Below are 23638 nucleotides of genomic sequence, written 5' to 3'. Positions count from 1 at the left end.
GGATGTTCAAGCCTTAATAAAAAAATCACAGTTTGATTATTTGACTGAAGCTGCCGGTGGAGGAAAAGCAGAAAAAGTGACTGATAGAGAAACACTGATATGTGAGGTAATTCAAAGTGAAAGTGCCACAGAAATTATGCGGAACAAACATCTTCCCCCTGTGAGTTAAACTGTTGAAAGGACTTCCTCTGCTTTAAAACCAACTTGTAAAAACTCAATGTTGAGACAACAGCAGGTTTTCAGAATGTCAGGACTTTCCAGGCGGAAGGTCTAGCTGAGGCCGGTCCATGAAAAGTACCCGGAGATGCGCAGGGGCCCCCTCCAGCTCCAGCACTGTGATGTTGTTGGGCAGGTTAGGGCTGAGCAGAGGCCCAGGGACGTAAAGAGTCTGTTGAGGGCCTCTGGCTGGCCAGTACCGTCCCAGATTCATCCCGTTGATCCAAACCTGACCCTGAAAAAAAAAAATAATGTCAGAAAATAAAAATCTGCCCTGATTATCTGGAACAATGATATATATATATATATATATATATATATATATATATATATATATATATATATATATATATATATATATATATATACATAATTTTTTTTTTTACCTCAAAACCCTAATAGAAAACTATCCTTTGAGGAAGCAAACATTGTTAACTTTTATTTACTTGTACCAAGGAGGTTATGTTTTTGGAAGAGTTTGTTTGTCTGTGAACAATGTAACTCAAAAATTAACAAACAGATTTTGATGAAATTTTCAGTAAATTTTCAAAATGGGATAAGGTAGAAGTGATTAAATTTTGGAGGTGATCTGGATCACCGTCTGGATCCAGGATTTTTTTAAGGATTCTTTATCATTGTGAGAGAGGGCTGTTTTCACCATATGTGTATATAGGATTAATGGTCGGATTGCTTTGCAAAACAATACAAGACAAGGTCACCATAATTTCTGACAGATGTTAAAGTATGATCCAGATGCTGCCAATATTCTGGATACTAAGATCTGGAATATAAAATATGTACTGGGTCATCATAATTTTCAACACTGTCAGGAAACAAATTATCGTACAAACCTGCAACTAACACCAAATTGTAGCAGACAGTCTGCTGGAAGGGAGTATAACATTAAAGGAGGACTAACGTGTTCCGTGACAATCACAATATGCTTGGTGGAGGTCTGTGCTCTCTAAGTACTTTTCTAGTTCTATTTTGTATAATTCAACCTGTCTCACAATTTGTACTGTAAACGTGTTTCCCATTACCTTTGTCCACTCATGGAGCTTGAGAAAAGTGTCCCACGAAAGGCCGTTAGCCTGTAAAGTTCCAGAGTAGAAGACAGGTCCGGTTGAAGCTTCCCTCTGAGTGGCATTGAAGGACTCCTGACCATCTGAATGAGGCCAACCAGCGGCGATGGCTCCATCAATGTCCAGAGGATACATCAGCCAGTCAGTCAGCAAGTCTTTACCCAGGAAGAGGTCGCTCAGGATGCCCTGCAGTGCACAGATATACAGTTTAAGCACTGCTCCTACAAATCAAAATACAGTTTAAAATAGGGATGCACCGATCTGATTCTGGTATCGGGTACCGGAAATGATCTAGCCCCTTAAAGCGGAATCAGGTATTGGTAGGAAAGGATTGATCCAAACTTGACACTAAGGCTAAACTATGGTTTAGTTTACAAGGTATAAAATTATTTTACAATCTGTAAATTTGATGCATTTTTTTAACCTAACTGCAGTTAAACATTTAAACACTTATAGTTTAAATAAATATTAACTTAAGTAATTCCATGTGTACTCATTTTTGTCTTTTACTCAAAACAGTAGAGCATGCAGCTTATTATTTAACACTGGTAACAGATCAGGATAGGTATCAGTTGATACCCAAAGCCCAGTTATCGGTAGTGGGACCAAAAAAGCTGGATCGGTGCATGCCTGGTTTAAAATGTGACATGGATTAGGAAAAAAAGGATCAAAGTGTAGACACTAAGGCCTTGTGCACACGTATTCAGGCATTTTCAAAAACAAATATTCCCTGTAACGGCGCATTATGTAATAATTCCCCAATATGTAATAATGTAATAAATTTCACTTCATTATGCAATAACGCCACATTTTGTAATAAAATTCTTGAACTCAATATGTAATACACTTTGCCGCATTATGTAATAAGTTCTTACATATTGCATCACTTATTACAACATGAGAGCTCCTGCATGTAATAAGTAATCATTTATTACATAATGCGGCAAAGTTTATCACATTGCCTACAAGAATTTTATTACAAAATGCGGCAGATTATTACAAAATGCAGCGTTATTACAAAATGAAGTGGAAATTTATTACATTATTACATATTGGGGTGTTATTACATAATGTGGGACATTCCCTCTCATTCGTTTTTAAAAATACTTTTGTCCACACACAGCAGGCAAATCCACCGATAAGTGCAGCTCGAGGCACACCAAACCCATATTGTGCAGTGTTTTTCCAGACATAAAACCTGTGCCAGTCAATCAAAGTGAGCCCCCGTCAATCAGCTGTGATGATTGAGAACTGAAAAACTCAGTGAAACCGGAGTTTTCCAGAAAACATAATTTTTAGTGACACAAAGCTGCTATAAAAATATATACGGTTTCCCCGATACCCAACTTTGTGTGGACATGGCCTAAGGCTCTAAGACACCAGCAACAATAAATCTAAGTAGTTAAAACAATGTGACTGTGTGTGGGTGAAAACTAATCAGCTCTGGGATTTGAGTTTGTTCTCTTGCCTTGTAATCGTTGATCCTGCTGCCAAAGTTCACCCTGCCCATGTTCTCCACGAGGATGTCCAAAGTGTCCCCCTGTGCTCCTGTGATGTTGGTCACCAGCCTGGTGTCTCTCTCCAACAGGCCCTGGTAAACCTGTCCACACAGATGCTCACATTACAGCTTTAACATAAAAAACTACTGATATCACACACACACTGACATTTCAAAAAGAAACATGCTTGGTCTTTACCTGTCATGTTTTCCCTCTACCTGACCCAAACCTCTGATTGGCTGGACAACAAAAGTTCATTGTAAAGGCTCACCCCATTGACGGAAACATATGCACGGTCATGAACCCCATTCAGTGGAGAGATGAGTGGCGTGGGCTGGGGGAGGTCCCTGGGCAGCGTGGTTCGATAGAGCACGTATCCATAGAACTGAACACAAAAGACATGACAGGTTGCAGACACTAAACAGTCCAGAAGTTCTCCACGTATCAAGAGGATTTTTGTCAATACAACACAAGTCCCTCCGTCTGTTGTGTTCACACCTGTTTCAGTTCTTCAAACGCCAGAGGATGCTGGGATTTCACCGGCCCAAGTGGTGCTATGGTGTTCAACAGGCTGTCGATGTTTCCAATCTACAGTGGAGTATTTTATTAAAGCAAGGACCTTGAGAAGTTTTAGCTGATTGTTAAAGACTTTGGAATAATCTTACCTTTTTGAGGGTCACAAAACCGTAGGCAAACTTAGGAGTCGCTGGTGGCATGGGCCCAGGGGGAACATCCTTAAACTGTAAAGGAAAAGTGATGACTTATTCTTATTTTAGTCACATGAGCATCATCCTTAGTGGGTAACATTTTTAGGAGTAACACCTGCTTGATGATGTCTCTGATGGCCAGCAGCTTCTCTGTGGGGTCTCCTGCCTCCGTCAGCGGAGCGTCGTAATCGTAACTCGTCACAACTGAGCGGAACCTCGTGTCGTGATCGGCACCTTTGAACAAAGAGATTGATAAACCTCGTGGTGAGATTTAATCCCCAGTTCAGCTGTGACCACATGAGATGAGACCAAAACAGATCCTACCATTCCAGTAGCCAAAGTTACTGCCTCCTTCAAACATGTACCTAAAATTAAAGGAGAAGGTGGATCTTTTTACACAGTAGAAAACTTTAGCTTGTGACAAAATCAGGGGCTTTTCACCTTTCAGGAGTTGTTTGATCTCAAACTGGTGATTGAGGCATACTTTAGAAAAGTCTGGAAATACACCATTTTCTTATTGTTCATGCTCCCAACAAGATTTTGGTTTTGGCACACACTAATATTCACTCATACATCTCATGCGTAGCAGAAAATAGCTCCCCTCAAATTAATTTTATGGAGCTGAATGACAGTCGCTCAAACTCAGAGTGCCTAAGAAGATCACTTCACTTCAATAAAGAAACCAAAATATTTGTGACATGTTTTTAAAGATCTGTAGTTTTCTCTTTTTATGAAAGAAAAAGCAGTCCAAGGGCAGTGAGAAGAATATAAAAACCCAACTAACTGTGAATTCGATCTTTGTATTAGGATTCTTTTGTACAATAAGAAAATGGGAGTACAAATCCAGCCACATATGTGATGGTGTGTTGAGTATTTGGGGAGACATACATGTTGACGTTGGCCCCCATGGTTAGCATTTCTCCTAGCACTCTGCTGACCTTCTGAGCATTAACCTCAGCATGCTGATCTCCCCAGTGGTCCAGCCAGCCCGTGTAAAACTCTGAGTTCACCTGTAACGTGATTCAAACCATCATTTGTATCGTTTTATCTGCCTTTTTTTTAAACTGCATATCGTGAAATGTGACTTACCAAGGGTCCTTGAGGTTCAAACTCCCTTTGTCGAGTGAAGGCTTCTTTTATGTCGGTATCTGTGTACAGATGTAAACAGAAAATCAGTTTGCTTACATATAACCTGTAGGATAAAGTGTGTGGTATATATTTGTTTATGAGTACCAACCTGTCCCAAAGTCAACTGTAGCATATAATCCCTGCAGAGTCCCGCATACCATTTCCCTGTCTGTGTTTCCGTCCGTGGTGAACAGGACTGTGTCTTCACCCAGAAAGAAGCGAAACAGAGTCTGCAGGTGGCGCATGTAGTTGTAATCACAGGCAAAGTAGCTTCCATACTCATTCTCCACCTGTGGTTCAAAAATAGTTTAAATGTAACACACCCTTCAAATAATTTACACTTATTTCATAAAATGACTCGCTCAAAGCTTTACCTGTACTGTAATGATGTTGCCCCCATTGATATACAGCCATGGCTTTAGTTTAGGGAGAAGGACTGCAAGCCAGTTGCTGACAGCCTGGAGGTAATCTGAAGCAGAACAACAACTCTGTAACATCACTTAATAAACAATAAGTTAAGCCACACTGGGCAGGTTAATGTTTACCTGTGTCAGCCGAGCGGAGTACAATGTTTGGTTTTTGAAGTAGCCAAGCTGGAAGTCCACCCTGGGAAAAGATGATTTCAGATGCATGAAAGGAAGTGGTTTTTTAACAGAAAGAAAAACAGACAGAAGGAAGTTGAAGAGTTGTTCTGCTTCCTTTTAATGGTGACTAATATCAGGCTTTGTTATCATAAGATCAGCTGCAGCCCTTTTTATCACACATGACATCCTTCCTCTGAAGTGTGTACTCAAATCAAACATTAATCCAGTCATTATTAAAACATAGTTGCCAAAACTGTTGACATTACATTGTAAGTAAACAGGATTTGAGGAGTTGAATGTTTTGTTGTATTACGATGCATGAGCTGGTGTCTGACTTATACAGCAACGCCAGGTCATTTTTGATGATGTACACAATCTGAAGTGTGTGTTGTCTTATTAGAGAAAGCTTCAGAACTTATCTACTCACCATTTCCCACTCTGCACAGATATATGGTCCTGGGCGAAGGATGACAAGAAGTCCTGTCTGATTCGCCAAGTCCAAAAAATGCTCCAGATCTCTGTCTCCTGTGAAGCTTTGAACTCCTTGTACTGTTTCATGGTAGTTCCAGGGCACATATCTGTGGGAAGAAATATAGAACGTTATCACTTTACAGTGATGTGGAAACATTTTTTTTTATTATTATGATGTTCAACTTACACCTGTATGGCGTTGAGTCCAGTCATGTACATCTTCATGAGCCGGTCCTTCCAGTAGTACTGTGGGATTCTTGAGTAGTGGATGCTGCCTGAGATGTACTGGAAAGGCTTCCCATCTTTGAGGAAACAGTTGTTTTTGTAGTCTATGGAGAAAGACCTGTCTCCCAAAACCTGAAAAAAACGACATTAAGAAGGTTTTTTTGAGATGTTGAAGTTGCAGTGAGGTATTTATCACCTGTCTGGACATGTGTTGAAAGTGCTGTGTTAAGATTTGTTTGCAGGGGAAATAAAAACAGACTGTGCACCCTTTTCGTCTCAGCCTTAGATTACAGCAGGCTTTATTATACAAAAGAGAAAGAGTGGAAAAAACATGCCTGGTCAAAGAACTGCAGGCCCCATGAGTGATCAGGTGACTTTTCTGTTATTAAATAAGTCGTATTGCAGTTTCTCTCTTACCAAGTTTCCACTGAAAGCCAAACAGGAAATGAAGAGTAACACACCAGAAGCCATGTCCGCTGCCTTTCCGCGTGGACTGAGCCAAAAACTACTTCATCACTTGGTTTTTTTTATGTCATTATCATTTCATTTCTGTTGTTATAACAGTGCTGCCTTCAGACATATCTGTCAACTAAAGGAGCAACACCAGCGACCCGTTCTCTCCCAGCACAGTCATGTGACCGTCTCCATCCGCAGGGTCCCAAAACCCGACCGGTTCACCGACGACGTCACTCCTTGGGTTAACATGATGATGTTGCTCCTTTAAGAAAAAAAGAAAAAAAAAGAAAGAAAGAAAAACAAAAAGAAAGACGTTTCTGTCCGCTCTTTTAATTTGTATCGTCAAAAACTACGTATAAAAACATAAATAAGCGATAGGATACTGAAAATGAGAAATGCTTTATTACACCAAGAGTCCACTAAAAATTATAATTTTACTCATTTTTAAAAATTCATACATCACTTATGGTATACGTTCCCGTCAGCAAAGACAACCTCAACTGGCAAACAGATTTTTTTTCCCACAATATTTTAACTATATGCTTTACAAAATTTTAAGACAAGAAAGAGATACACCATCATAAGTCAGTTAATCAGGACTGATTTTTCATATTTTTTTTGTTTTTTGTTTTAATGTCATAATCTCCCTTCTGTACATATACATACAGAAAACTGTTTAATTGATTCCACATTCAGAACCATAAACAACATCAAAATTGTGTTATAACTTCAGAATATGTTTCTAGTTTGACCACTAGATGTCCATCTTTACATTTAACATTCAATCTTTAAGACACCAAATACAGTTTAACAAAAAGTCCCACACAATAAGTTGTTTTTGTGATACTCCATCTTATTTTAGATAAGGTGTATTTATATTTTTAAAAACTGGGTTCAGTTTTGTAATTCTTCTTCCCACTTTGAAATAGCTCTTATATCAAACAGGTAGAAATGAGCTGAAAGTAGCCTATATAAATGTGCAGAAACAAAGTGAGCCACTACATGACACAACACTGTCACAACATGCTGTTATACTATGCATTATATACATTGAGAACATTTCCCATTGTGTTGGGCCTGGCAAGAAAACAAAGCAGCCAGTTCAGGAATGGTTTGCTGTATAATAGCTGTAGGACTGTGCGCTGTGTCCATTGGTCTGTCTTTTGAATGTTGTTGAAATGACGGTTAAATGTCAGCCTTAAAATGTCAAACACACAAACGCAGTTTCAAAAAGACCTAACAGTTTTCACACTATACAAGCAGCTACCTTTATATCAAAGTAAACTTGTTAACTTGATGTACATTAATTTTGAGTCAGTGGGTTGAATGAATGTGACACGGCACATTCTTATCAAGAGCACTAGATGGCGCTTCAATACTTTTAGAGGAGTGATCTGTTGGCCCTGAGGAGGGACGGTGTCAGAGTTTTTATCACATCATAGATATGATTTATTAAAATCCTTTGAAGATGGTAAAAATTGTGTTTTGTGAACAACCTAAAACAAATTGTCATTGTCAAAGTATGTATAACTGTGAGTCTGGACCAGAGGAGCCAATACTTTCACTTCATTGTTTTACTTTTCTGGTAAATACAACTTTTTCTTTTCCGGGAATGAACCAAATTAGAGTCTGGTCTCAGACTGTAATCTGAATCAAGGTGTGCTTACACTCAGTAAACATCAGAACTGCGTCCAAGTCACGTTTCCTGCCAGCCTGCCCGTCATTTTGGTCACAGAGAACTCTTAAAAGCTGATGTTGTAATGCATAACTAGTTGGTGTCACAAAGCAGCTGAACCTACATGCACGCACACACTTTTACAAATACTGTTTTCAGTTCCAGCCACTTAGGCTGTAATGGCTATCCATATAATAATTTCCCTTCCCACACTGCCTCTTTTTCCACATTTAAAGGAGTTTGAAAAAGGGATGCTCACATTTTGCTAATGGCAGCTGATTTTAACTGCAGATAGCTCTGTGGCTCATTAGGCTTCTGTCAGACTCGGCTAATTGTCCCGAGAATGGGAGGAGGAAGGACATCCACAGGCCTGTAATTTGGTTATGAGTGTGATAGTGCCTGAAGAGAGCTTGTCAGTATCCCATCCTTGCAGCCCCTAAGCTTGTGGAAAATGGATGTTCTAACCGCAAAGAAACCCAGTGACTAATGCACTGAGGGCACAACCACTTACTGAGATATTAGAGTAATGGTAGAAGTCCAAAGGAAGTGATTGAAACAGATACAAACACCAGAGAGGCTGCTTAACTTGAAAGAATTCAGTCACAGACTCAGTCAGATCAGATCAGGTTGCACTGACTACACTATAAATACTCTTTATTTGACTCTGCAAGCACCGTAGACGGTCATTTAATTACCTTACAAAGGTAAAAACCAGGCCTGTCTACAGTAATTCCAGGGGTCTGTTCTTAATTTGATGGGAGACAGAAGAAAATCCCCCGGGGTCGGGCGTCACCTCAATTAAGTCATCTCCCCAGAGTCTATAATTAGATTGAACCATCCCTCACCAACCCCCTAGATAAGTCCTCTTTGTTGATTCTGGTGGAGGCAGGTGTATTCAGATACCCCTCATCCATATATGACCCCAACTCTCAGAAATACAGTTCAGCTCAATTCAACTGGAGTAGATAAAGTTAAAGGAGCACTCCACAAAGCTAGACTCATAAAGTCAAAAAGATTAATAGTAAAATTGTACGACTGTCGTACTGAGACTTGTTTTGAAGTCATATTGAATTTGTGCTGTCCATACAGAGTCCATATACGTCTTATATTGTTACCTGGCCTGTGGAGATCAAGGCCACCACTTCTGAACATATAAGGTAAAGCTCATTGGTTACTGATGTCACCGTGAAGGGGAAATCTCAGTGCTGATCTGTCTGTGATTCAGGCAGCTGAATCATCAGATATGAGGCAGTGCTGCCTCCCCAGCTATGGATGCTGTGAGGTATGTTCCCTCTCTATCCTTCTGTTTTCTCAGGCTCTGAATGGTTAGTGAGTCACTGATGCTGGTACTCTGGACTGTGAGAGGAAACTGTTCTGAGAAACTAAACAATAAACAAAAACATCCCAATAACATGACACAGCCCTTGTGGCCCTTGTGTCGTGTTTGTATTTCGATAACTCACCAGTTAGGGTCTATCATTGTCCAAGTTCCTGAAGAAATTAATCCACATACTGTATATGTATATATAGGGAGTTGGAATATAATCTCAGCATGGGAGCATGGAAATATGAACCTCTATAAACAAACAGGAAGTTGTTGGTGCAAGGGAGCATGGGAAATGTGTGATCTGGCTTGCATTCCTCAAACTCTAGGAAGGTATGGTATGTGTCTGGGGGGCGAGCATGCCTGAAGAGGAATGCTTGTGGTGAGATATATTGCGAAGTGCTGGAGTCCTTAAGTCCATTGACCACAGGGAGGTCCAAGAGCGCTGATGGAGAGGCTGATTCAGCCACATGAATCACCGTGACGAATGTGTTCTTTACTTTTCAAGTGTACCATTAATCCGTTAGCCTTCTTACATCAATGGTAGCTTTTCTATCAGCTCAAGGTTACACAGCGCAATGTTGAACAAGTACACCAGCTCATATTATTAGTAAATGGAACAGCGGTTTTCTTTCATATGCATCTGCTTATATTGGAGAATTAGGACAGGAATAGAGAAATTTTAAAGCTAATACAAGGAACTTTTTATTTGACAATTCTGGCGCCCCTTGTGGACAAGGCTGGCTGAAGGATTTCTTTGCTAATTTCATCTGTGCATATACAAATCCTTCTTCTTAAAGAAAAATCTCACTCTGTCATTTTGCAACACTCGGAATTAAACTCATTGTGACCATTGGATGAGAAAAATATTGAGATGTTTGATACCACTTTTTTTCCCAACTAATACCAGTACAAGTACTCCCTCTTGAGTACTCACTGATACAGAGTACTGATACCACTAGTACTTTTGATACATAAAATTTCATTCAACAGTGACAGATCATTTAAAATAAAAACAGCACGATTACTCTGAAATTAAGTCCAAAATAAAACACAAAAAAATTCTCTTTGAGTTCATCATTGGTTTTAAGTAATTAACAAAAGTGGGAAAAAAAGAACAAAAAACAACTAAAAATTGTCACAGTTTTTTTTTTTATTCTTTTTTTTTTTTTTTTTAACCTGAAGTGCATAATAAAACGGTTTCTACCCTCCCTGGTTTATTCATATTGTCTGAACAGGACCTGGCGCACATTTGCCTTGGTGTCAAACCATAGCAATGTAGCGCCAACTACTGGCAAGGAGAACTTAGTCAATGCAAGATTTTCTTGCATTGAGAATCGGCTGCTGGTATCGGCAGCTTTTACAAGTACGGATACCTTGAAATAAGGCTGATACCGATGCCTGGTATCAGTACTCGCCGTCCCTAGAAAAATATTAATGTTGTTCATCACCTCTTCCAATACCTACCCTCTTTCAGGAGTTTCAGGCGTTAAAATCACTACATAGCAACGACCAGTTTTTTTGCTTGTGGTCTGGTTTACTTCTGAAGGTTATACAAAGGCATCAGTATTTATTTTAGTGTGTTTTATAACAAGCTAAAAGCTCCTTGCAGGAGCTTTAACTTGCACAAAAAACACAAACAATTGAATTTGAAGAATCGTTAAAACTTGTCATTTTGTGTCCTGTATCTCTCTAAAAGCAGTAATGATTGTCGATATAAGGTGTGAGAAATTGGAGCCCTGTTGGCTCTGTGGTGTTCCAGGATCAGCCACATAACTCAATAAACGTGGCACCAGGATTTGTCATCAACAATTTTTACACATTAATGTGCCTCTGCCTGCAAAGTGATCCCACCATGATTGAATCACCTTTGTTTGATGATTTTGTCACCTGCTCCATGTTCGACTCTACAGCCACAGTCTCCTTTTTCCTTCTGCCATCCGTCTCAGCTAAACTGCATTTGTTTCAATCAATTTTACACCCTGTCCTCCCCCCATCAGTCTTTGTTTGCTCTGTCACAGGGTGTGTCCGGTAATCTGCTGCTCTCCTGACACAGCGGCCTCTGTCCTGGAAGACAATAAACATCAATTTCATTAGTTAAATTAAACAAAACATCATTGCATCACTTCTCCCAAAGGTATTAAATGATGACTAATCTTTTAATGTGTGATTTCAATTAAACAAAGTTCCATAACTCACTGCTCTTTAGATGTTTGTACCATTTTACAGTGATCTTCATACCTCTTCATGGTTATGCTATTGCTGCAACAGGAAGTTTGGGTTTAAATGACGTATAAAAGAAAAGATATGACATGATATTTGACAGAACGGTTGACAAATACAAGCTCTTGCAGCAATCATTACAGCAGTATTGTTGTATCAGAAGTTGAACTGCTCTGCATATTGTAATTGACTGTGGTGCTGTATATATGTCTGCTTGAATGACATAACCAAACCGATATCAATCCACGTCCTTGTTTCACTCAGTGTGCAGGCAATAACACACGGATGAGTGCTTTTTACATAATCAGACCACCTCCAGTTAAGTGAGCTTCATGGTCTGGCCGTGACTAACCATACATAGTTGTGCAGAGAACATAAACAAACTGTGGATGTCAATTGATGGAGCCTCCATCTGAAGCCAGACTTTAACCCATTATGTGTCATGAGGCTGCGAAAGGGTCCGTCAGTTTACTGAAATGACTTTGCCCGAGGTCTTTTCTGCCAGAGGGTGGACCATTATAACCTCTCTGTCTCCATTAAGCTTCCAAATACACCATTTCATACATGTCACGGTCTGTTTTCATCCTTTTTGGATGTTTGAAGCCAGAACATTGATCTGTAATGGTCATGTTAGCTTCACTTGGTGCTTTGGGGTCATCCTACATCAAGTATGTCCAGCTCCAAACAGCTGAATGCTGTCCAGACATTTTCTGTAGCTACAGATTTTTTAACAAATGGGCTGAGTGCTGTTAAACTATTAGATGTGTATGTATGCTCTGCCTCAAGGCTTTTCATGTGAAATCTTGTAAATGCAACACCAGAGAACATTTAAATCATTTTATTTCTATTACACATCTCTTATAAGTCCTCAGTCAATCCTCCTGCCTCTTGTGAAATTCACCAACATGAACAAGAGACCCTCCAATTCAAGCATCCACTATGAAATTGCATCTGCTTCTGGTTTTTAGTTTCACTCGCAAAACGGTGCCGAGCTTTCAGACCTGACAGCCAGCTGATCCTCCTGTCAGACTGTGGAATGCCTGGTGTTGCCCTCAGTATTTACCACGGTATGTAGGGTGACGGATTTGTTTTATTAACTGTAATTCAAAACTGTGATTGCAAGAATAGACTGCAGCATGAGCGCTTATTCAAATACTTTCTTGATGTATTGTTCTACAAAAGAGAGAATGCGATGTGTTTTACTTTAATTTTGGAGTCATATGTCAAAGCAATTGTCCATGTTTTATTTTGAAGAACATGCAATGAAGATCCTCCAGTTTGATGCTCATCCTCAGTTGTATATCTGAAGCCCAATCAATGAGCAACAAGCCTTTGATCCACATCCCAGCCTAATGTTCCCTCTGGAGTTCCTTACGACCCGATGAATGTTTTGTTCTTGTCCTTTTTGTCCTCCCAGGTAGAGAAAATGAAAGCCTTGCTCTAAATCTATGTGCCACATTTTCACATCAAGGGGTCGGATTAGTCAATCACTTTAAAAGCACTTCTTTCACTATTGTTAGATCTTTGGGAAATTAATGACGGGAAATGCTAAATCCGTGCTATGCTGAAAATCAACAACAGGCCACCTTGGCTGCTCTCAATCCGAGCTATAATTAATGGCTGATTTTGTGATTAAGGTCACATCACCTGAGACATAAGGTTGACTGCTCTTGAACAAAACAAACATACTGACCAGGTTTCCACCACATTACAGAAACACCCGGCGAGCTCACCGTGGATGTGAGCTCCAGCTGTTTAAAAAGTAAACTCTAAACTTGCTGAAGATGCGATGACCTCTTAAACTCCTCTTGAACTGTTGATTAGCAGACTGCACGTAAACATGGTCATCAAAGTCTGTTCATGAGCACATTTTCAAATTATTTTGACCTACTTTTTTTAAGGGCTGTGCACCGTGTTACACCATCTGTCAAAAAACCCTGCGGTGACCTTATTTCAGGCAGGGATTTTAAATACTCAAACAAAGATCTACAGACTGATGTTATGCACAGATTTTATCAGGTTACACTTATTATGTTAAATTATTTTAAATATTTTCATTGAAATATTTGCACTACACACTTTTCAGTTGTAACTCTTTAAATTTCACTATAGTGGGATGAATTAAGGATTATTTAACTTATTTTAGCTTACAGATGATCAACACAGAACAAGTTCTTTTTAAAAAACAAAATTTATCACTTTGTGTTGACTTTTATTGGCACATTTTTTAAGGTCAAACTTACCCCCTTACTAAATCATGTGCAATGATAATTTCTAATGAAGAAGTGCTTTACACTTAAGTTATTTGTGTATGTATCTTCAGGTATGATCAGCTGTTTAAAATCCGGTGTGTACAGAGGCATTTAGAGTTTAAATGCTATACCGTACATTTCTTCGTATAATTATATATCTTTCCTGCAGACATGTTTTTTATCAGTTATGTCAGAAAAAGGTCAGCAATAACAAAACAAAACAACAAAAGACTATTTGTCCAGTCGGGCTGTTTGTGTCTCCGTCGGTGCTGCTGCAGCCAAAAGGTTTGGGACTGGTGTACAAGCTTATAGCCACTGACAAAAGGATTGTTTGAGTATTATTCTCCTAAAGTCCGAACAGGAATACAGAACAATTACTGCTTTGTTTTTATCAAAGCTGTGTCTTAACCTTATAATCAGGAATTATGGGCCAAAAAAATGAAATCTCTTTAATCTCTTACGCCATCAAAGAAGTGACTTTGAGGACACCAAACATTAACATGAATTTCAGAGAGTGAGGGAAACTCTGTTCCCTGCTTACACGGCCAACAGTGATTACATAACAGACACAGCACAGTTTGCCAGTCTGGATCTGTTGCATGATTATTGCGTATAGATTAAGTTTTGTCTGTGTATCCTTGAGGTCATGACCCAGCGACTGATCTTAAAGGCATAGGTCACAGATTAAAAAGCTTGTGTTTTCTTCTCAAGGTCATTCAGATTGATTGCAGATTAAAAGGAAACACAAGTGTTGAGTGTGTGCTGTGTGTAGAGAATTACTTAGAGTTGCATCCTATTACTCTTAAGGCATGAGTAAAGGAATTGACTGTAAAAAGAATGCAAAAATAAAACTACAAAACAGACCCAAAAGCATGACTAAGGAAGAATAGAGCACTTTTGTTTTCTTCATTAGCAAAGGAGATAGTTGCTTAATGTTGCTTTAAAATACCAAATATTGTTTTAATGTACCAAAATCCAGAAACATAAACCCAAAAATGATAGTTTTGAGGATTTTCAACATGTCAGGGGTGATTATTTTTTTCTCTTGAGGTTGGACTGATTCTTAATAGCTCATATCTAGGCAAACATTGTCTTTTCTAAGGTGTTTTTAGTTTAGATACATTGATGAAAATTACTCCAAGATGCAGATTTTTCCCTGGATAATGCATATTTTAACCTCCGACTCTTTCAATTTTGTGTGTTACATGGAAAAGCATGCTATTAATGCATACATGACTTTGTGAGATGTCTTCCATGGTTCCATGTGAGGTTTGGAGCCATTGGACTCAACATACAGGCCAGAACATTAAAGACAACAAATAAACATAAGCTGATTTTTATTGGTATATTGCTGACAAATTGCTACAAAGGTTGTCCCTTTACAGGCTTGTTAATTTGAATAACCAGTATCTAACAAACGTGTGGCCCATGTTAGCGCATTTGTGTTGTTGAAAGGGCAATTTAGAATGATTAAGGCTAGGTATTGTTTGAATTAGCCTATTTTCCATAGCATTTACAGGTGTCGACACAAGCAAACTGCTCATGTCCTGAGATACAAATGGCAGGAAGGAAGGAAATCAGAATAATACCTAGCCTACTTTGATCCACAGTGAAACACCAGCATCTTAATTTACAACTCCCTTCCCTTTGGTTGCTGTTTGTGTCTGTAATTATGTTCAAAGTAAATAACATGATTTTTTTTTTTTTTAGATTTAAAGAGGAAAACTGTTCACATCCTCTTAAAGCCTGGCTCTTTAGAATGGACACAAATGAGGGCGTATGCCGAGGGGCGGGCTGTGACCCTGCAGGCTCCGCCCCCTGCATAATGTGCCGGGTTCATTGAAATGACTAGACAGCAGAAAGACGGCACAGCCTTCACGGGACACCCAAAAGACGCTCAAGAAACACAACAACTCCAAAGTGTCGGAAATTAAAAACACAAAATGCCTCTTTTGTGACTCTAACGAGGCCAAAAGAAACAATAAAAATCTTAACGAAGCGGATGGAAATCTTTTGGGAATATAGCTTCCTCTCCTCCTCTGCCGTGGTACCCTGAACTCAGACTACAAAGGGACGTGAGGTCGACCACTGGTGAACATGGATATATTTTTTGCAGAGGTGAGTTAAACTACTTTCTCCATGCAGAACCTTGTTTTGTAGTTTAGTCTCTACTTTTACCGCGAATCCCGTAGCCTTACATGCGCGAGACGGTTTTTGTTTTGTTTTGCTTGCTTTTTGTGTGCGCGTGGTCAGCTCTGGCTGTTTGCAGGAAGGTCCTTTACTGCGAAAATTAACTTTTGTATTTAAAAACACTACTTTTCCACATGTATCCAGCTGAATTACTGTTAAATATCGAGATTTCTCATCCGGTGAAATACAGCCTACTGTATCCCAGACAGACGGTTGCAGGGCTGCTACAGGATGCAGCTGCAGTGGGGACGCCTAATAAGCTATCCCAACAAGTCTCATGCATACTGCAGACACTACTGGTGTGTATGAGTTAAAGAAACTCCCCCACTCAGTTCTGCTGGATAATCTCATTACAGACAAACAAAGACAAACAGAATTCACGTGACAGTCTCTCTGCCACTGTACCCTCCTTGGTTATGTCTCCCCCTCTTTTGCAGTGTCACTTTATGACAGTTAACCATGAGTGCCTTGTAAAATTCAGTGCCCTGATACCAGGTTGTATTTGTCATCTGCAAATCATCCCAGACAGCAGAACACACACACACACACACACAGGGCTTGTAGAGACTGACTATAGGTCTGATTTGTCATCCTCATCTGACTCAGAGGAGGGCACACACGCACACCGTCTCAGGAGAGGCTGTTATGCGTGGGTGATGTCAGTCTCAGTCTGTCATGGCCCTTCCACTCACCTCATATACCTCTCTTGACATCTTAAACAGTACAACTCGTGTTAAAATTTCCAATTCAGCAATATTTCAAAAGAAGCCTCTTCAGTAGTAAAATAATACCACAATACTACAACTTTTAAACTTGAATTGACCCTGCATCAGGTCGTACAGAAACTATAGTTTCCAGTAAATAATGTTGCACAAAACCTCCATGCAGCAGACAGATTGAGGTGATCTGGATTTGAAATCTTAATCTGATTTTATTAGAGTGATATGCCGTCCAGAGGAAGGTTATTATTTCAGCTCAGCTCAGTAGAAATCTTTATTTAATCTGGTTATGTGTCCTTTTGTCCTATGCAGGATTTTCCCAAAGATTTATAAGAACGCATTCAGGCTGTATTTGTTTACTTAGTTTAAAAAGCAGCCTTAAAGTGTCATTTGGTCATGCAATGTAAATTTTGCTAGCTTATCTTTGTCTTTATACTTTATTTTGCATGATTATGGTTACTGTGACGCTGCCACAGTTATATTTTGTGCTTGATATGACTGTTGTTGGTATATTGTATTGGGAAGGTCAGTTTTGTCTCTAATGACGAATTAATATTTTTTAATTTTTTCTAATTTTAGTCCTTCTTCTTAATCTTTCTTTATAAACTGGGTTAAAGAAAAAAAAATTGAGATGTCAGATACCCTAAATAAACCCCACAAACTGACTTGCATGTGATGTTAATTTTTTGGGAAAACATGGCTCCAGATATAGTCTGTAGACATCATCATCATCATTCAACTTTTTCACTTGGTCTGGTTTTAAGAAAGTGAGCTAAAAAACGCAAAAAATTGGAATATCGTAGAACCGCAATCTAAATCGTAACGTCAAAATCCTAACAATAGAAAATCTCATGTTATGTCCTCTACTCCAATATCCCACCCTTTTCTGACCTGTGTATTTAAATCTTGTAGTCTTAAATAACTTTCATAGCCAGGAGCTGAAGTAGCGCACCATATTTGTGTCAGATTTTTGGATACTGTCCATTAAAAACACCCTGCAAATAAACAAATGAACTACATCCTGCTGTTTATAAACGACTTCTGGGTCGTGGAAAGACGCCAGCATTCTGAAGTCCTCATGCAACCAGTGTGGATTTAATTAAGCAGGTTTTCTGGAAGTGAAGTAAGATAAGGATTAAACTCAACTCAGTAAAAACAAGGGCAGTGGGATAAATCTAAGGTCTGATTCACTTCTGTGCACCAACGAACCCACCAGTCTGATTTATGATAGCTGACCAGCTGTGGATATTAATACATGAGACGTAATGTTGAGTTTTTTAAGCCTTAGCATGTAGCAGCTAGATTTCCTCTTTGAGGTGGTGAAGAAGATGACGTGTTAGAGATAGCAGCAGGTTCACGGCTGTGCGCACAGAGGTTTATCCTGAAGCCTGTCCCATCTATCAATGTGGCCTTTTCCTCTCAGGAGCTGACACAACACTGTAAAACCTTCAACTCCACACCCAATCCGTCCTCTGGATGGATATGACCCACAAACACACACACACCCTGCTCCAAAATCACACAAGGCAGAAAACTTTACCAAGGCTTCGAGATTCCTCCTTCCTGAATGTAATCCCTCCATTCAGATCTGTGCTGCTTTTGTGCGTGTGTTTAAACAGGGTGTCCGTGGGGTCTTAAAAAGTATTAAAAGTTGATAAATCGATTGTGGGTAAATTAAGATCCTTAAAAAGTATTAAAAAGTCTTAATCGTAATGTTATGAGGTATTAAGTTTTATTGGTATTCAAGCTTTGACTCCAAAAGTATCCATGAATATTTATTTTCCTCCTTGGGACTGTTACAAACTAACCTGACACGCATCACAGACCAGCGTGTTTGTGTTTTGGAAAAAATATTGTATGTTCAAATCACCTTTTTAGAGATAAGGTATTTATCAATACAGTTACGTAGCGCTGTTGTTTGAAACGTGACAACAAGTGGGCTAAACGTAGCGCTAGCAGCCCAACATATCCGTAGGCTAATGTGACGACAAACTCAGTTTGTACAGTAGTTTAGTCGCTGTCCGTATGTAACGCTGATAGAAAGCAATGAACACAATCTGAAGCACATGTCCTAAATTTTGACAATGATGAAATATATATATATATATTTTCTGCAAGTTGGCCTTGAACAACTTTTGTTACTTTTTTGGGAATGGGAATGTCAATTAACCTGCCTTTAGTTTCATTTATTCTTTCAAGCTTTATTCCTTCTCAGTTTAACCTCATTTATGTTAAAATGCAAACTACAACTGTCAAAGATTGGTTGCTAACAACAGCTACAAGTCCCGATAAGGTCTTAGGACTTTTTGAAAGGTTTTTAAAAAAGTCTTAAAAAGGTATTGAATTTAACCTCAGGATTTCAGCATATACCCTGTTAAAGACAGATTTATCTCATTTCCTCTTATTCATTAGTTTAGAGATGATGAAATTGCCCTCAATTGACCACTAATAGACATAAGACAGAACCCTTCAGATATCTAATGTCTCTGTGAAACATCCTGTAGACAAAGCTGGATCCCAGCGATATGAGTTTCTAAACTTGGTAACCAGTTCCTTTATAGCAGCAGCTGCTGCACACTGTAAAGCCACATGAGGATCTTTCCACAACCGTTAACTCCTTCCTTGCATTACACACCAAATTCCTCCCACTGAAAGATCCTCTGACACAGGGAATCCTGGACTCCCAACCCTGACCCCTGAAATTCTTGGTCATGGGCGCCTGTCATCCAAGCATTGTAGAGCTGTAGTGACAAGGCTTTAGGTTTCACACCATCACCTACACCTCACACACACACACACACACACACACACACACACTCTCCCTGAAACATCCCTCTCAGCTCTGTGTGCTGTTTTTGTCTGGGTCTTTGAAGCTGGAGCCGTGGATCGGCATGCCTGCTGGTGAGCATTCTGGGTTGGGATGGGTAATGTGAGAAACCTGGACTATTTTTCTACCAGGGGTCTTTTCTACCCAGTTGTCACTTCCTCCAGCTGCCACTTAAGCGAGCTGAGAAACTCCCATCATAGTTCTTCACTTCCATGCTCATAGACGTGTTGATGGAGTAAGGAAGGAGCACAGGATGTAGATTTAGGATGCAAGGAAGGAAGAAATTAGGGTCCCAAAATGGCAAAGGGTTCCTGCATTCTTTTAGCTTGGCCAAGCATTAAAGCAGATGGATTATCACGCTTTATGAGCAGACTTTGAGCTGTTGCTGTAAAAGTGTTAAAGTTGTGTTGGATTAACAGTGCTGGTTGTTTATGAACAAATACAAGGAGGTGTTTTATGTGTGTGTCAGCAGCAATCCTGCAGCTTTGGTACAGTCTGGAGGTGGTTTAATCAGTCACGAGAGCGCTGGGACTAATTACCAACAGGCATTGTCCGACCACAACCCAAATAACACGGATAATCCTTCCCTAATGACTCAGATTCCTGGTGTGAAGGAAGATGATGTAGTTTTCGAAAATGATGAATTTCAAACGACAAATTTCAACCGTGTAATAATGGTGTGAATCCAGCTTTTTCTCATCTCTATCTAGTGTTTAAATTTCCTGTGCCCCTATCAGTAACCTGACCCCTGTCTATCAGCGAGCTGACGGCTGCATGGGGAGCTCAGGGCTGTGATAACCTCCCGCTGACACCTCGTTGTTGACTTAAGCTTTAACATGCTACATGAGCAAACTCTTCAGACAAAGCTGGGCTTGTGGTGCTGAAAGAAAAAGGAAGAGCCACATACTTTTAAACTAATAATGTTGATTCTCTTCCTGTTAATGAGTTCTTGATGATAGATGAAAACACAAGTTTTAAAACCAAGTCATTGGTGGCAGTTTTGTCTCGATTGAATAAATGAGGATCGACAAAGTAAGTGAGCTTAAGAAGGTAGAATTTGATAAGACTAAGCTGGGTAGCTATTTTTTTAGGTAAGCAAACATCTGCTAGTTTCAAGACATGACAGTAGTGTCGATCTTAATAACTCTGTTCCGGAAAACAAATGTTATAAATCTGAGGCCACTCCTTCTCTCGCTGACCCTCAACAACGCCCAACGTGTTTCTTGTCTTTAAGCTCATTTATACTTCCTCCAGCCCCCAGTAAAAACATATCGAGACACAGCTCTTAAAACCCACTCCGACAATGTTGAATCCATCCTCTAACACCCATCCTTCCTGCCTTCTCTGTGTGCTAATCTACCAGAACAGTCGTGGGTGTGACTGTTAGTGAAGTATAAATCACCTCAGGGCACATGGGGGGAATCACATTTTTTGTTATCTCAGTTAATACATCTTCAACCATTGTCTGATTTCTGTAAACCTTGAAATGAAATGAAGACATGGTATTAGAGTCATACTGAGTCATGTCTGGTTTTGTAAAAGCAGTAGGCAAATCTACAAGGCCTACAAGTGACAAATTTGCTTAAGGGAACAAAGCAAAACAGATTTTTTAAGAAAGTGAGGGTTGTTAGTTTCATTTCCAATCCGGAGCATCTGAAATACTTTGAAACTCTTTCGAGTGATGGATATGAGAATAACTTCTGGAGTCTCGTCTAATGGAGTCAGACAAACCATCTAGTCCAAAGGTAGGACAACACTACTACAATAAGGGATCACAGAATTAAGCGGGGATAGCTTAGTTCACCAACTGTGGCTAGGGATGGGTGCCGACTTAGGTACTTTTATAGGTACTGACCGAATTCTGTCAAAAGTACCGAGTACACGACTCATGTAAAATCAAAAGGTACCATCAATCAAAGGTACCTAAATGCATCCTTTAGACCAGTGTTACCCAACCCTGGTCCTGGAGGACCCCTGCCCTGCATGTTTTAGCTGTTACCCGACTCCAACACACCTGATTCAAATGATCAGCTCGTCATCTAGCTCTGCTCGAGCCTGATAACGAGCCAGTTTGTTAAATTGAAAAAACTTTATACTTTATTGTTAAACAAATTGGTATTTTTACAACATATTCACAAAAAAGTAACAAAAATCGGTACCGTTGAGTATCAGTACTGATTGCCAGGTACCGGGTAACGGTACCGTATGGTTTCAAATGTGAAAGGTACCCATCCCTAACTGTGGCTAACATTAGCAGGGACAGCACCACCATCATTTGGTCTTTTTTGAAGTGTAACATCCATGTGCTTGTGCTGGTGATGTGTTGCTCCGTTAATATGCCAGGTAAACCAGAAACAGTCAACATGTCATCTGTGCTTGTTTACATCCAGGTAGTAGAGCATTATAGCAGAATGTCAGGAGCCATTAAACAGTAGTGGATTGGGGCAAGGAGCAGCTTGAACGATCCAAAATTAACAATATTTCACTTAAAATTGTCTGATCCGTGTTTTTTTCATACGCCATGTATCCTTGTTTACTGCTGGCATGACAACGTGTCGTCTCGCACTGGCTGCCCTACCTGAAAGACTCTGTGATCTGGTAATGAGAGTACTTTAAATCCACTCCGTTTCGGAGGTCATGTCTGGCAGTTTAATAACCTCCAACCTGTGATTACGGCTCCCAGCCCAGATGTTGACTTTCCTTTTTTAGCCCCCTGTGATTACCACACATAATGTCAGCCTTGAAGTTGGTGCATCGACGCTTGTGTCACGTTTTCCCTCTGTGTTTAGGTGAAACACGTCTCAACAAACAAATGAGGGAGAATGATAAATTTGTTGACTCTGTCTTGAGGTAACTTCTGCAGCTGTAATTTCAGCGGGAGCCGCGGGATGAACATCCCACCAAGGCTAAGTACACACCCCATACTTCATGATTCCAAACAGCCATGGCCTGAAGACTCCAACCGGCACCTCGCTGTTTAACAGAAGCAAACAACGCAGCATGGCACAATCCACAGTCATGACCTGTTTGCTTTCCCATCCATTTCTCTTCTGTTTATTAGAAATGAGGGTGTGTGGTTCGACCCGGGGCTGTTTGGAGGATCACACTTCGACTCACACGAGGAGGAGCGTTCTGTGTTTTTAATGTTTCACACTTGAATCTCTTACTCGAGGTCCGACAGTCCTGATGGAGCAGCATTCCTGAAATATCTTTGGGATTCCTGCTGGGTGACCCCTGAACAGTCTGCAGGCAAGTACAGTGAAGGCCTGATATGTGGATGACACACAGGAGGATGGTAAAGCGATGCCAGGTGGCTCTGCAGATACTCAGGGTCGTGAGGCTTATGGCCGACAATCCAATCAAATATGCAGTAATCAGATCATTCTCTGCCTCTTCGTCTCATCATGGAAGCTGTTTTGTTCTTTAAAGAAAATGAGTCACAACCTCGAGCTCGGGTTGGTACTAAGACTTTAATCACTTAGTCGGGAAGTTGTAGAGAAGAGGTTTGTTCAGTCAGTAGATCAGGACACCGTGCCTTACTGAGTGTCACATGATCTCTCTTTTGTGCTCCTCAAGACAAAATTTGTTATGCAAATTCTTTTCAATATACTCATTAGCCACACGGTGGATCAGCTACAGTAGATGGTGGCAGGGGAGGTGCTCTTCAACCCCCTGCAGAAACAGACAGACAATAGACACACTCAGAAAGCTTGTATTCAAACATATTTGCTTGACTTCATCAAAGACAGCTGCTGATGCTGACGAATCAGCTTTAAGGGCAGCGATGGCACCAGATTCCTGCTGCGATCATGTGTTTGATTCCCATTAACCCTGAGACACAGTTGTATTTATAACTCCATGATATGAGACCTCCCACTTTAACAAAAACAGTCTTTGAGTGTGAAATGAATCTGCTCAGTGTTAACTGATGAGGCGGCTGCCTTCAGGCCGTCCTGCTTTGAGTCTGTTTATAGCTTCCTCTGCGGGGGTTCAAGCAGCTCCTCGGAGTCAAGAACAATTGATGAACCTCCACCCTTTTTCTCCCTCAGTCCCCCCTCTC

General features: G+C 40.0%; 2 protein-coding genes across 2 annotated transcripts in view; one reads left to right on the top strand and one right to left on the bottom strand.

Annotated features, from left to right (window-relative positions):
- Window positions 1-93: 93 nt before the first annotated feature.
- glb1l (galactosidase, beta 1-like) lies at window positions 94-6547 on the bottom strand. The gene is made up of 16 exons (XM_074694967.1): window positions 6330-6547; window positions 5875-6044; window positions 5644-5794; window positions 5178-5238; window positions 5007-5101; window positions 4742-4922; window positions 4594-4652; window positions 4393-4514; window positions 3829-3869; window positions 3620-3738; window positions 3463-3537; window positions 3296-3385; window positions 3069-3182; window positions 2767-2898; window positions 1257-1484; window positions 94-451 (listed from the first exon to the last, which is right to left on the bottom strand). Exons 1-16 carry the CDS (start codon window positions 6381-6383, stop codon window positions 248-250), a joined length of 1896 nt encoding a protein of 631 aa, XP_074551068.1. The 5' UTR covers window positions 6384-6547; the 3' UTR covers window positions 94-247.
- A 9134-nt stretch (window positions 6548-15681) lies between these two features.
- Window positions 15682-23638, top strand: part of myo10l3 (myosin X, like 3) — a 65728-nt gene continuing 57771 nt past the window's right edge. The window contains exon 1 of the mRNA XM_074695009.1: window positions 15682-15960. Coding sequence (XP_074551110.1) covers window positions 15940-15960 — 21 coding nt within the window. The 5' untranslated portion in view covers window positions 15682-15939. The remainder of the gene's footprint in view (window positions 15961-23638) is intronic.

The sequence above is a fragment of the Halichoeres trimaculatus genome, unplaced genomic scaffold (assembly GCF_033239565.1).
Source record: "Halichoeres trimaculatus isolate MK-OKI-2021-1 unplaced genomic scaffold, fHalTri1.1 fHalTri1_scaffold_19, whole genome shotgun sequence".
NCBI classification, from domain to species: domain Eukaryota; kingdom Metazoa; phylum Chordata; class Actinopteri; order Labriformes; family Labridae; genus Halichoeres; species Halichoeres trimaculatus.
Note: the sequence above shows the minus strand (reverse complement) of the source record. Positions and strands in the feature narration are given on the sequence as shown.